This window comes from Nerophis ophidion, linkage group LG08, assembly GCF_033978795.1.
Source record: "Nerophis ophidion isolate RoL-2023_Sa linkage group LG08, RoL_Noph_v1.0, whole genome shotgun sequence".
Lineage (NCBI taxonomy): Eukaryota > Metazoa > Chordata > Actinopteri > Syngnathiformes > Syngnathidae > Nerophis > Nerophis ophidion.
Window position 1 is genome coordinate 27,252,869 of NC_084618.1, and position 14,700 is coordinate 27,267,568.

The 14,700-nt window shown below is 39.8% G+C and overlaps 1 protein-coding gene across 1 annotated transcript in view; it reads left to right on the forward strand.

Moving 5' to 3' along the window:
- The window catches only part of ddx55 (DEAD (Asp-Glu-Ala-Asp) box polypeptide 55), a 27,412-nt gene continuing 12,712 nt past the window's right edge, over window positions 1-14,700 (forward strand). Inside the window, exons 1-9 of the mRNA XM_061908163.1 lie at window positions 1-214; window positions 296-346; window positions 407-493; window positions 8,860-8,951; window positions 9,083-9,145; window positions 13,863-14,012; window positions 14,078-14,267; window positions 14,332-14,414; window positions 14,475-14,606. Of these exons, the coding sequence (XP_061764147.1) occupies window positions 107-214; window positions 296-346; window positions 407-493; window positions 8,860-8,951; window positions 9,083-9,145; window positions 13,863-14,012; window positions 14,078-14,267; window positions 14,332-14,414; window positions 14,475-14,606 (956 nt within the window). The 5' untranslated portion in view covers window positions 1-106. The remainder of the gene's footprint in view (window positions 215-295; window positions 347-406; window positions 494-8,859; window positions 8,952-9,082; window positions 9,146-13,862; window positions 14,013-14,077; window positions 14,268-14,331; window positions 14,415-14,474; window positions 14,607-14,700) is intronic.

Sequence of the window (14,700 nt, forward strand, 5' to 3'; positions counted from 1 at the left end):
ATTCCCCGCCGGAGTGTAAACACCAGCGCACCGGAAGTAGCCGCATCGTGGCGGAAAATAGCTTTAGCATCAGCTAACAACTTGAGCGTGGTTTTTATTTTTCATCATGGACAACACGACAGACGGGACGTGGGATAGTTTGTCAGTAAAACTCAGCGGCGGAATCTTACAGACACTCAAAGAGCTTAAATTCACGCACACGACACCTGTACAGGTAATTAGTAATACTTTAAATACATGTTAAACCTGACCCTTGTATACACAAACATGTTTGTTTTTCTCCCTATCCTTGCAGTCTGCTTGCATTCCTCTCTTCATGAGCAACAAAGATGTGGCTGCTGAGGCGGTTAGTGTGTAAATAAAATCGCACAATATTTGCCATGAAGTGTATCAATGTTGTCTTTAGGTGACTGGGAGTGGAAAGACTCTGGCCTTCGTCATTCCTGTTCTGGAAGTTCTGCTCAAGAGAGAAGACAAGCTTAAGAAGATGCAGGTAAAGACCATGGAGACTGATTAAAATAGATCAAATCAAAGCACTTTTTAGCTAATAAATCATTAGTTTTTATACTAAGTAAGTAAGTGTACTCAGTACACTTACTGAGTACTTTAAGTTAGGGCTGGGGGATATGGCCTTTTATTAATATCTCAATATTTTTAAGCCATATCACGATGCACGATACATATCTCGATATTTTGCCTTGAAGACTTGATGCATATAATCACAGCAGTATGATTCTATGTGTCTACATTAAAACATTCTTGTTCACACTGCATTAATGTGGACGGGACTCGCTGCCGTGTTGGATCCGCTTTGGACTGGACTCTCGCGGCTGTGTTGGATCCACTATGGAATAAACTTCCACATTTTCATGTTAGACCCGCTCGACATCCATTGCTTTCGGTCCCCTAGAGAGGGGGGGGGGGTTGCCCACCTATGTGGTCCTCTCCAAGGTTCTCATAGTCATCATTGTCACCGACGTCCCACTGGGTGTGAGTTTTCCTTGCCCTTATGTCGGCCTACCGAGGATGTCGTAGTGGTTTGTGCAGCCCTTTGAGACACTAGTGATTAAGGGCTATATAAGTAAACATTGATTGATTGAAAACCAATAAAAATCAGTTCCCAGTGGCTTATTTTATTTTTTAAGTTTTTTTCAAAATTTTTCCCATCCCGGAATATTCCTACAAAAAGATTTAAAGTGCCTGATTTTCGCTATCTGTGAAGCCATCGTGCATTTTCCTGTGACGTCATCCAGTGATGCCAATACGGATAGCACAGCAAGATATAGCGACATTAGCTCGGATTCAGTCTCGAATTTCAGCGGCTTAAGCGATTTAACAGATTACGCATGTATTGAAACGGATGGTTGGAGTATGGAGGCAGATAGCGAAAACGAAATTGAAGAAGAATCTTAAGCTATTGAGTGAATAGCTATTGACGCTGTTCGGCCATGTTTGCCTTAGCATCGCCTGTAAAATGTGCAGACCAACGATCGGAAGTTTCGCATCTTGTGACACCGGATCAACTTAAATCCGTCGATTGGTAAGTGTTTGTTTGGCATTAAGTGTGGGTAGAGGGAAACACTGGATGTAAATATAGTTTCAAATGTACATATAGCTAGCCTAAATAACATGTTAGCATCGATTACCTGGCAATCATGCCGCGACCAAATATGTCTGATTAGCACATAAGTCAATAACATCAAAATAACTCCCCTTTGTGATTAAGTTGACTTTATCGTTGGAAATGAATCTGCAGGTTATCCATACATCTCTGGGCCATGTCTGCCTTAGCACCGCCGGTAAAATGTGCAGACACTCCGGCACATTCAATGGGGGTCTGGCGGCAGATTTCTTTGACTTTATCTTTGGAAATGCATCTGCTTTGAGTGTCGCAGGATAGCTACACAATCTACAATCTTGCCATCTCTGTAGTAACATAGCTTTCGTCGGTAAAGTGTGCGGAACAAACGACTGACCATCTCGTCGGCTTTCCCCACACCCTCGTATTTTGAACAAATTTCGTCCAATTTCTTGCCAATTTCGCATATTTGGGCCAGTGGTGCAACTTCAATCCCTCCCCGTTAGTGTTGTTACACCCTCCGACAACACCCCGACGAGGCATGATGTCTCCAAGGTTCCAGAAAATAGTCGAAAAAACGGAGAATAACAGAGCTGAGACGCGTTGTTTGTAATGTGTTTGAGAAAATGGCGGCTTTATTACCTAGGTCACGTCACGTTCTGACGTCATCGCTCCGAGAGCGATAAATAGAAAGGCGTTTGATTCGCCAAAACTCACCCATTTAGAGTTCGGAAATCGGTTAAAAAAATATATGGTCTTTTTTCTGCAACATCAAGGTATATATTGACGCTTACATAGGTCTGGTGATAATGTTCACCTTTAAACGTTAACCACAATTAAGTCTATTTACCAACAGTATTTATTAAATTGTTATTAAGCTGTGGCACAAACATTCATGTCATTTCAAAACAGAAAGTACAAAAATTGTCAGAGACATTTTAAAACGAGCTATTAGTGCACTTTTGTGCATGATGTCACTAAGATGACATATCAAAACAACACTAAATTGAAGTGCACTTTTTGTATGGAACACAACTACAACAGTTTTAAACAGATAAAGTGTACTTTTGTGCATGATGTCACATAAGATATTTCAATAACTGTCAAATAAAAATGAATGGCGTAACTGGAACTCAAATAGTGTATGTCCTTTGCTATGTGGTAGGTTACTACGAACGTTATAAAATTCTGTTGTTGACGATTTTTTGTCATACGATCTGGAAATGGTTGCTTCGTCATTTTGTGGGTTTGGCACCTAACGGTAGGGGTGTAACGGTACTCAAAAATTTCGGTTTGGTACGTACCTCGGTTTCGAGTTCACGGTTCGGTTCATTTTCGGTTCAGTAAGAAAACAACAAAATATAAATGTTTTGGTTATTTATTTACCAAGTTTATAAACAATGGCTTTATCCTTTTAACATTGGGAACACTATAATAATTCTGCCCACGTTAATCAATATTAAACTGCCTCAACGTGTTGCTCAGATTAAATAAAATGACAGAACTTTTTTTCTACATATAAAAAGTGCAACATTAAACAGTTTCAAGTGAACTCATCATGCTTAATTTATTACAGCTTTTGAGAAGCCTGTAAATGATTTTTATTATGTAAATGTTATATTTTTATCAACATGTGATAGTAGGGACCCTGCCATTCAAAACTAGGCCGCTACATTACTAATGATTAATGTAACTATAGCTGAAAAAAATAGTACAATAGCAATAGGAGAGACTATTCATCCCTGAACACCATGGAGTTCATGTAGGCTTTATGATGCAGTTACATTATTATATCAACTATCAGAGACAGAAACTCTTCATTTAACATAATGTCCTTTTTTGCTGCTTCAACACACCTCAATCAACACTGTCCGTAACACGCACACACCGCAAAATGAGCTAACGTTACGCTAAAAGCTAATTAGCCTTCACCTTAAGCCAGGACTGCGAGACAGTTGAGCTGCAGTTTGTTTCTAGAAGGTCAACGGGCTCATAGTGATGTAACTAGTAATTGACTTGGAAGTGTTTAGTATAATTTGGGGAGAGTCCGCTGCTCACCTGCTAAACACCTATCTGCTCGATGCTGAAGCGCTGACTACATGCGCTCTGAATACGCACTGCTGATTGGCTGTTACCGCTACAGTTGTAACCAATCAGATGGTTGTGTGGGTGGGACAATGCTGGGTGCTGTGTAGGAGACGGAGGCAGAAAGCAGAGCATAGGCGGCTACTTCATTTGTTCGTGTGGAAACTCGTTCGGTACTCTTCCGCACCGAACCGAAAACCTCGTACCGAAACGGTTCAATACAAATACATGTACCGTTACACCGCTGCCGAACGGAGATGTTGACATGCAGTTTCAAGCACTCTTCATTCTCTAGCAGGGGACTTTTAAATGATGCTACAAATTAGCAGTAGGTGCTACTTTTTGTAACAACGTCTTTGCCACATACTTGTTCGACATATTCCCGTTTGAAGCCAAACCACCGCGTTGTTTTTCTTAGGAATGAATTCTTCCTTCATTTGTTACCAGATTGGCACCTTCTTTCTCTCATATTACCACACGCACCACTCCGCTAGCATCACAGCTAATGATACCCATGCTGCTACTTCTCATGCGAGGACGTATGACGCGACCGTATGTGACGTATGTAAGAAGGTGCGCTTGTCTGTGAGAAGGAGAGACAACAAAGCGTGGGAAGAGCCTGCAGTGTAATGCCAGCAGCTAAAAGCAACTGCGAGAGAACGTTTACATTGTGATATTCTCACGCAGAAAATGGTTACATTATGTAATCATTTTCTATATCGCACAGAGACAAACCCGCAATACATCACGTATATTGATATATTGCCCAGCCCTACTTTAAGTAAAGGGATGACCTATAAAGTTAGAGATCCAGCATGCGCAGAACACATCAAGTACGTATACAATACACAAATAAAATGAAACCGTAATTTTAATTAAATAACAATTCCTTACTTGTTAAGGAATTGTACACTGGAAAAAGCTTTGCAAGGGAGGGAGAGACAGGACATGGCAATTATAAGACTAATACTCCATTCTGTAGGAGCAGATCCTTTGGACATGATCAAAGATACCATCTTACCATTATCCTTCATGATGGACGTGACGTTTGAGTGCCTTTGATCGGAATCAATATTGATTTCGAAATTCTTTCATTATTTTACCATGTCTAATTTCACTTCACTTTTCACATTGTTTTTCTGGATACACGGCCTTCAGATACACTGGATACACCTGGGGAAACAGAAAAACTCAGTCCCTCCAGAAAATTGTGATGTCACAATCACATCAATTCAAGCAAATTCCAACAAATTTAAAAAAAATAATTTGCGGCCTCGCAACTTTCTCCAACGGTCAAAACTTCCCCGCACATTTTGGCCAATCAGTGTAATTTTGGCCAGTCTAATTTGTCTCCGAGCGGCGCTCAAACCTGCACGTCAAATGTGTAATCAAAACTTACGTTTGTTTTTTGTGTAGTCGAAGCAGGAACAGCTACTGTAACAATACATCAACTTTTTATTGCTCAACTGGCGCAATTGTCATCCTGCTTCATAGCTTAGATCTACTTCCTATCCTGGTCTGCAGCACTCTAAACCTTCTGGGTAATATAAACATTTAGCAACACATTGACCTCTTCACTTCCTAGTTTACGTCAGCATTTACATGTTTGAGATTTTGGAGTGTGAGGATAATTTCTGGTCGTCTCTCATTTACCAACAAAATACAATAAGGAAGTGGTCTTTTTCTGTTTTAATTATTACATTTATTAGTTTACCATGAATTAAATTTTTACAATAATTTGAAAATGAGCTCTGAATATGTGGTGTTACTGCTATCTAGTGTCTACTTTTAAGTGTGTGAGGTATGAAACGAGTAAAACTTCCATACAGTATTATTTTTCCATTTCCTTTTGAAATTTTTTGCTTTTTGAGGTAAAGTTACAAGCAAAACTTAAAACAATAAAAAAGGTATATTAGTGAAAAAAAAGCCTCAAAATATCACAATTTTTGCTGCAACTTTCTGAAAAAAAATCCTGCGTTGACTAAAAAGTGTGATGTCCTTCCTCAGTGTTGCCAGATGGGACGATCACACACTTCTAACTACTAAGTATTTAGTATTTATTTACCATTACTGTGTGTTGAGGGACTCATGTTAGCTAGAAAATGTCCCAGCTGCATTCGGTTGGAAGCCAATGGTAAACCTTGGACCAGTCGCCACCTCATCACAGAGCTATATGTTAAAATTATTTCAAATAATATTATCAATATATATTATAGTATTGCACGTCATCTTAATCTCCTCCGTGAATGGTGTTTACGTTTATATATTAAGTTAAAAGAAAGCAATGTTGGCTCGGATTTTCTCAATAAAATAACCCACCCACATTTAGTGATTAAACTAACTAACTAGGAAATTAGGAATGTGCACCAAATTCTGTATTTTTATAGGCACTGACCAAATTCAGTTGGCACCACTGGTTATGGATTCACATAAAATCAAACATGGGCCATATTTTGATTTGCACACAACGTGATGTCTGGTTGCAGACTAAACACACACTCAAAAAAACTATCACTCCAGCAGCACTCAGGACAGACTTAACCACACTCCCTCAAAGTAATTGTAGAACTTTCAACCCCAACAAAGAAAGTACGCTTTGCAGAACACGCCTGAATGTAAAGTAAGGCACCACTCTTCCAAAATGCGCTTGCTAGATGATAATTTAAATAGGATTTGCCATAGACAGCATTAGCGAGTTTGAGTGAATTTGAGTGAACACCTCCAAATTTGATAATGAAAACTATGATATAGATCAGTGGTTCTCAAATGGGGGTACGCGTACCCCTGGGGGTACTTGAAGGTATGCCAAGGGGTACGTGAGATTTTTTTTTTAATATTCTAAAAATGGCAACAATTCAAAAAATCCTTTAGAAATATAGTTATTGAATAATTCTTCAACAAAATGACAAGAATGACAAACACATTTCGGTAGAACAGCTGCACCGTAACACAATATAAGTTCTTAAACTGTGAAAAGAAATGCAACAATGCAATATTCGGTGTTGACAGCTAGATTTTTTTGTGGACATGTTCCATAAATATTGATGATTAAAGATTTCTATTTTTGTGAAGAAATGTTTAGAATTAAATTCATGAATCCAGATGGATCTCTATTACAATCCCCAACGAGGGCACTTTACGTTGATGATTACTTCAATGAGTAAAAATCTTTATTTATAATTGAATCACTTGTTTATTTTTCAACAAGTTTGTATTATTTTTATATCTATTTTTCCAAATAGTTCAAGAAAGACCACTTCACTACAAAAGAGCAATATTTTGCACTGTTATACAATTTAATAAATCAGAAACTGATGACATAATGCTGTATTTTACTTCTTTATCTCTTTTGTGTGTGCTTTGCTCTGATTAGGGCCTGGGTGTCAAACTCTGGCCCGCCGTGTAATTTCATTTGGCCCTTGAGGCAATATCAAATTAACATTAAACTGGCCCGCCGGTATTATACAGCGGCGGTGCCGCTATAACACCGCATTCACTGCTAATACTCATACTTGCCAACTCTCCCGATTTTCCCGGGAGACTCCCAAATTTCAGTGCCCCTCCCGAAAATCATCCGAGCCAACTATTCTCCCGAATTTCTCCCGATTTCCACCCGGACAACATTTTTGGGGGTGTGCCTTAAAGGCACTGCCTTGGACGTCCTGTACAACCTGTCGTCTCGTCCGCTTTTCCTCCATACAAACAGCGTCCCGGCCCACACACATAATATATGCGGCTTTTACACACACACAAGTGAATGCAATGCAACGCAACCTTGGTTAACAACCATACAGGTCACACTGAGGGTGGCCGTATAAACAACTTAAACACTGTTACAAATATGCGCCACACTGTGAACCCACACCAAACAAGAATGACAAACACATTTCGGGACAACATCTGCACCGTAACACAATATAAACACAACAGAACAAATAACCAGAACCCGTTGCAGCACTAACTCTTCCGGGACGCTACAATATACACCCCCCGCTACCACCAAACTAAGATATTTACCTCAGAATGCTTCAAATCGAAAAGAGGTATTCAGTATTATAATTAAATTTCATCTAATATACCATTGATGTTTTTTTGTTTTGTTTTTTGAAAGTTGATTTTTGCACTATTAAGTTTATAAGCGTTTCTTGTTCCATACTCAGTGTTAAAGCAAATCAGTGTAGCAAACTGAGCAATAATTAAGGTTTCATTCATGCACTTTCTCTTGCTACTTCAAGGCTTGAATGTTTGATTCCTTCATTGTTGTTATTTTATTTTCAAATTTATTATTAGCCCGTGGAAAGAGTTTATTTTGATATTTAACTCAGAAGGCTGCAAATAAAAACGGGGCATTCAATTTTTATTTAAATGTTATTTGATATGTCATTGATATTTTTTAATTATTATTATTATTTGAAACTCGATTTTGCATGTCACTATAAAGTTATATAAGCCTTGCTTGTTCAATATTCAAAGCAAAACTTGTTTGGGTCTCTATTAAAAGGTTAATTTGTTCAACCTTGGCCCGCAGCTTTTTTCAGTTTTAAATTTTGGCCCACTCTGTATTTGAGTTTGACACCCCTGGATTAGGGGGTACTTGAATTAAAAAAATGTTCACAGTGGGTACATCACTGAAAAAAGGTTGAGAACCACTGATATTGTTGAATGTCACAATCAAACAGCTAGTGTGTAATAAGCGCACTACTTGTAGTATAAACATTTTGTAGGGCGCAACATAACACATCCAGATGCCTGGAAAAAGCTACTTCCTAGTTAGACAACATACAATAGATAGCTTATACAGTACTGTCATATAATGTATTGGAAGTGCAACTGCATTGCAAATGAGGCATACATGTAATCCTAAAACAAAATATAACAACTGAACAGCAAGGTCATCAAAATCAGCTAATTTTAAATGTTAGATTAAAAAAAATAAAGTGTTATTTTCAAACAATTAACATTTACTAGCACACACAAAAATACCAAAAATGATCGAAGAGTACAGGTATTGATTCTCAAGTACTGGGAATTGATACCTTATCGGTTCAAATTTTAACACTACCCATCCCAATACTGTCCTAAATTCAGTCATTTTGCTGTAAAATATAATTCAGTTAAAAAGGTAAAGCTGTGTAGGATTCAGTGTGAACACACTTCTGCGCCCACCCCCCATGATATTCTTTGACCGTCTGCAGGTGGGTGCGCTGATCATCACGCCCACACGTGAGCTGGCCATCCAGATCAGTGAAGTTATGGGACACTTCATCCAGAAGTTTCCACAGTTTACGTGAGTAGACAGTATGCAGGTTACACACACACACACACACACACACACACAAAACATTTAGTATGAATCACAAGTTGCAGAGCAGACCACCACTTCCTGTTTTGTGACATTACGTTTTGATAACTTTCCAGGCAGATGTTAATGATTGGTGGCAACAACCCAATGCAGGACGTGGAGAAGTTCAAGGAAAAAGGGTAAATACGGACCACTCATGAAACAAATCTTTCACAAAGAAACTATGCAGTCCTGGAAATAGATTTAGTATGTTCCATGGCCAAGCTGTGGGCATCATAAGCCCTGTAATAAGTTTACCGACCATGTTTTCAGTTGTGGTAACGCAACAACACTCCACTGTCACAGTAAAGTAATCTTACGATTTATTATCACATACGGTTTTTATAAATGTTATTTTGGAAATTCTGCGTAGAAAAAAAACCTACAAATTTTGGAGAAATAAAAAAACATTTTTAAAATACTGCAAATGGTGACACCTTTCTGTTCCCACTATTACTAGGATCCCGAATCTAGTAATAGTGGGAACAGGAAGGTGTGATACTGCTCCCTAGTGGTGTTTTGTAGTTAATGTTGGCATAATAATTGCACTGTAGTTGGGATGCGAATCTTCCAAGAACTCACAATTCGATTTCAAAATCGATTCTTGACTCAACACGATTCTTGCAATACATTATTTGGTATACAAATGATTATGAAGCCTTTTCAAAACTGGCTACAGGTTACAAAATATATTTTTGGACGTTGAGTTCTGATGTAAATGGGCAGCATGTAAGCACGGAGAAGGTTAAGAAAACGTCTTTTTAGATTTTGTCTCTTAAATTATTCTTAAATTATGAATCGAGTTAGAATAAATAAGAATTGCGATTCAGGTGTGAATATATATTTTTTCCAGAACTCCTATTGTGTAGTGCAAGATCGCACACTGATTAAATCAAAGGATGCGGGGGTCATTTTGTACATTTTTAATTTTCAAAGCCAATACAGTATACTGTATTGGCTTATGAACGCAATTGGTTCTTGAACAGTGTTTGGAAATCGAAAATTTTGTGTAGTGAGGCACATTTCCCCTAAAAAACTATTTAAATATGAACAATGGGTTCCAGTCTTGCCAAAAAATTATATTTTAGCGAAGGTTTGGACACTTTTGAGCACAATGTGAAGTGCTATACTGTACTGTATATCAAACAAGCATAACAAGGAGGTGACGATTTAGCCATTTCTTTATTAACAAGCTAAAACAATGACAAAGTGAATAGTCCTGTATGCGCTGCTCTGTCAACATGCGCACACACAGAAGTCCCTTTGGTGCTCTCAGGAAGATCAGAAATCATAAAAATCCTTACCTTTACCATTCATATTGCTACAATAACAAACATTTTAAAAAGTTTAAATCCACTTTACATTAATATTGGCAAATGAGCAGCTGACGAGACGCGTCTTCTTTTCCGCTATGGTATAAGTCAACTCTGGCATATTTTTACAGAACAGCCCGTTCTCATGACAGTTATGAACTTGCTGTAGTACGAAGTCGGCTTCCGCAAACTCTTCAATACGAGTAAGCATAAAATGGCTGCCAACGGGACACAAAATGAATAAATGAAGCGTCATGGTTCACATACAGCGGTATATTTGACATGATCTAAAAGTTTGTAAACCAAAACGTTTGCAAATGAAAGGGTTCATTACTTGAGGTGCCCCTGTATAGAGTTTGTTTTAGAGAGAAAAAAACACCCTGCTGGTCAGTTTTTATTGGGGGTGCGCGATAAATATTGTTAGGATAATTATTGTGCCGAAATGTGGAATTATGATGTCATACTAGTAACATAAAAAAAATAGCTTTGGAAACCAGTAAAAAATATGCTCCAATAAGGCGAGATTACCTGTACTGTGCTGTAGGTGTGTTAGAGTGAGCAAATCAAGTTCTCCCATTCTCCTGCTCGTGTTGTCCCCCGAGCTCATTGTAAACAAACATTGCGTCGATCGTTTTTGACTTTTTTCATCATGCTTTAACACATCAAACCTTATGCGCCACCTGAAAGGCCAGCATCGCTATGACAGTGTTTTAAAACCCTGCAAAGACGCCCGCTGCTAGAGAAGAAATGTGTGCACAAACTACACTTAAATGTACATTTTAGAAAGACAATAATCTGTCTTGAGAAGCAAGAAGTCATCGTTATCGGTTTGATCCGTACATGTAGATGCTTTATCAGGACAGCTCCATTAAGAGCTTCAGCAGAAATGTGTCAAACAGGAATCAACTATACACAATAAAACATTAAAGGCCTACTGAAATGAGATTGTCTTATTTAAACGGGAATAGCAGGTCCATTCTGTGTCATACTTGATCATTTCGCGATATTGCCATATTTTTGCTGAAAGGATTTAATAGAGAAAATCAACGATAAAGTCCGCCACTTTTGGTACTTCCTGAAAAAGCCTCGCCTTTATCGGAAGTCGCAGACGATGACGTCGCAAGTGTGGGGGCTCCTCATATATTCACATTGATTTTAATGGGAGTCTCCAACAAAAAGAGTTATTCAGACCAAGAAAACGACAATTTCCCCATTAATTTGAGCGAGGATAAAAGATTTGTGTTTGAGGATATTGATAGCGACGGACTAGAAAAAAAAAAACTAGTTAAAAAAAACGCGATAGCATTGGGACGTATTCCGATGTTTTTAAACACATTTTCTAGGATAATTCTGGGAAATCCCTTATCTTTCTATTGTGTTGCTAGTGTTTTAGTGAGTTTAATATTACCTGATAGTCGGAAGGGTGTCTCCACGGCCGGTTGTTGACGCGCAGTGTCTCAGGCGAGTCGACGGCAGCTATGGACGGCACAAGCTCAGCTGATCAATTTTCTCACCGAAACCTGCTGGTTGACATTTGGTCTGGATCCATAGTAAATTTTCACCTCTGGGAATTTTAAACAAGGAAACACCGTGTGTTTGTGTGGCTAAAGGCTAAAGCTTCCCAACTCCATCTTTCTACTGTGACTTCTCCAATATAAATTAAACAAATTGCAAAAGATTCATCAACATAGATGTCCAAAATACTGTGTAATTATGCCGTTAAAGCAGACGACTTTTACCTGTGTGTGTGCGTAGCGCTCACACTTCCTAAAACCCGTGACGTCACGCGTACACGTCATCATTACACGACGTTTCTAAGACGAAACTACGGGGAAATTTAAAATTGTAATTTAGTAAACTAAAAAAGCCGTATTGGCATGTGTTGTGTTGCAATGTTAATATTTCATCATTGATGTATAAACTATCAGAATGCGTGGTGGGTAGTGGTGGGTTTCAGTAGGCCTTTAACAAAATGATGTGTCAGATGAATTTTTTTTGAAGTACTACCTTTGTGACATGAAAAAAAAACTTGTGTTTACTTTTTGGTACCAAAATAAAACTCAAAGCAGTTTGGCTAATGAAAATGAATTGTAATAAACAAGCTTTGTTCTTCTCTTGGTTCAGTATAGAAGTTTGGCCAACAAAAAATGAGTCGCGACACCTCTCACATCAAATACACAATCTTCACAGGCTTTGTTCAGTTCGATGAGATGACAAAACATTTTAGGTAGTATTGATGTTATTTGAACACTGATACAGTTTGCAGTTAAATAAAGGAGTGAACATCCCAGTAAACAAAGTAAAGACTTTATCAACAACACATCGCCTGCTGCAATACATCAAATAGTTTCCTCCTTCGCTGTATACTTTTAGTGTGGGGACAAGTGCGTCCGTCTCCAATATTGTCCACACCTGTCTCCATCTAAACACAGCAGTGCGCTCTTAAACGCACGCCGGGAAGCGAGGGAAAATTACGTTAAACCAAGCGCCTGCTTCCGTTTACTCCGAGGGGAAATCTCCGCAGCAAAGTCTGCCATGATTATCAAGCCAAACGATGCTAGTGGGCATGCGCCTGACTTTGTGTTTTGCTCGGGTTTGCACAACCTACATTTAAATGTACATTTAGAAAATAATAGTTAGAAAGACATTAATCTGTCTTCAGAAGCAGGACGTTATCATTAACGGCTTGATAAAAAATACATCGAGGATCCCTACTTTTGAGCGTGAAGATTTTCTAGTTAATTTAGACTTCTTTGGGGCGGCATAGCTCGGTTGGTAGAGCGGCCGTGCCAGCAACTTGAGGGTTGCAGATCGATTCCCGCTTCCGCCATCCTAGTCACTGCCGTTGTGTCCTTGGGCAAGACACTTTACCCACCTGCTCCCAGTGCCACCCACACTGGTTTAAATGTAACTTAGATATTGGGTTTCACTATGTAAAGCGCTTTGAGTCACTAGAGAAAAGCGCTATATAAATATAATTCACAATTCACTTTAATTCCACTTTTTATGTGTTTTTGGTTCTAGTATTTATACTATGCCCCCATGCGGGACTTTGGACACCTCTGGTGTAGTGTACACTATTGGTGTACTTATGTCAGCATCCTATTACTACAATTACTTCTTCTATGGCTTGGATGTTCACGACGTGGCAAAGTTGGCCGTGCCAGCAATCTAAGGGTTACTGGTTATCCTAGTCACGTCCGTTGTGTCCTTGAGCAAGACACTTCACCCTTGCTGCTGATAGGTCCTGGTTAGCGTGTGTGTGAGTGAATGTAGAAATAGTGTCAAAGCGCTTTGAGTTCCTTAAAAAAAAGGTAGCAAAGCGCTATACAAGTACAACCCATTTACCATTTACTATTGTACATAACATTTATATCCTGTTCTATGGTTATCATTACACGTTTCTTCTTTCTGTGGTGATCGTTGTTGCATTATGGAGTTATATTGTACGACGTCATTGTTTTCCATCCACTCGTGTCACTGACTGTATGAGAACACCCTAAAAATGCCCCGTGGGATACATTGTGCTCGTCCTGTGCTGCAGGGCCAACATCATTGTCGCGACACCCGGCCGTCTGGAAGACATGTTCCGCAGGAAGTCAGACGGCGTGGACTTGGCCTCCTCGGTGAAAAGCCTCGATGTTCTGGTACTCGACGAGGCAGACAGACTTCTGGACATGGGCTTTGAGAACAGGTACCGAGTTGACAATCCAGTCAGCGCCGACATCACGCCAATGCCGTGTTTACTGTACGTCGCAGTTTGAACGCCATCTTGGGCTTCCTGCCCAAGCAGCGGCGTACGGGCTTGTTCTCGGCCACTCAGACGCAGGAGCTGGAGAAGCTGGTGCGGGCGGGACTCAGGAACCCCGTACGCATCACGGTCAAAGAGAAAGGCGTCGCCGCCAGCAACACGCAGAAGACGCCGTCCAGATTGTGCAATTATTACACGGTGAGAGTCGGGGCTCGTGTCCATGTCGGAACGCTCAGGAATTCACGCGCTGCTTTGATGTCAGATCTGTCGCTCGGAGGACAAGTTCAACAAACTGGTGGCGTTTGTGAGGCAGCACAAACAGGAGAAGCAGCTGGTTTTCTTCAGGTGAGTTTTCATCCATCAACCACAGTGCGCCCTTAAATGTACGCACTTCCTCCTCGCCAGCACGTGTGCCTGTGTCGAGTACTACGGCCGCGCCCTGGAGACGCTGGTCAAGAAGGTCGCCGTCCTCTGCATCCACGGCAAGATGAAAAACAAACGCAACAAGATCTTTGCAGACTTCAGAGCCCTCAAAAGGTTGTCCTTTCTCCTCTCGCTTGCCGTCCTGTCCGTCCCTTCATCCATCCATCCATCCATTTTCTACCGCTTATTCCCTTTCGGGGTCGCGGGG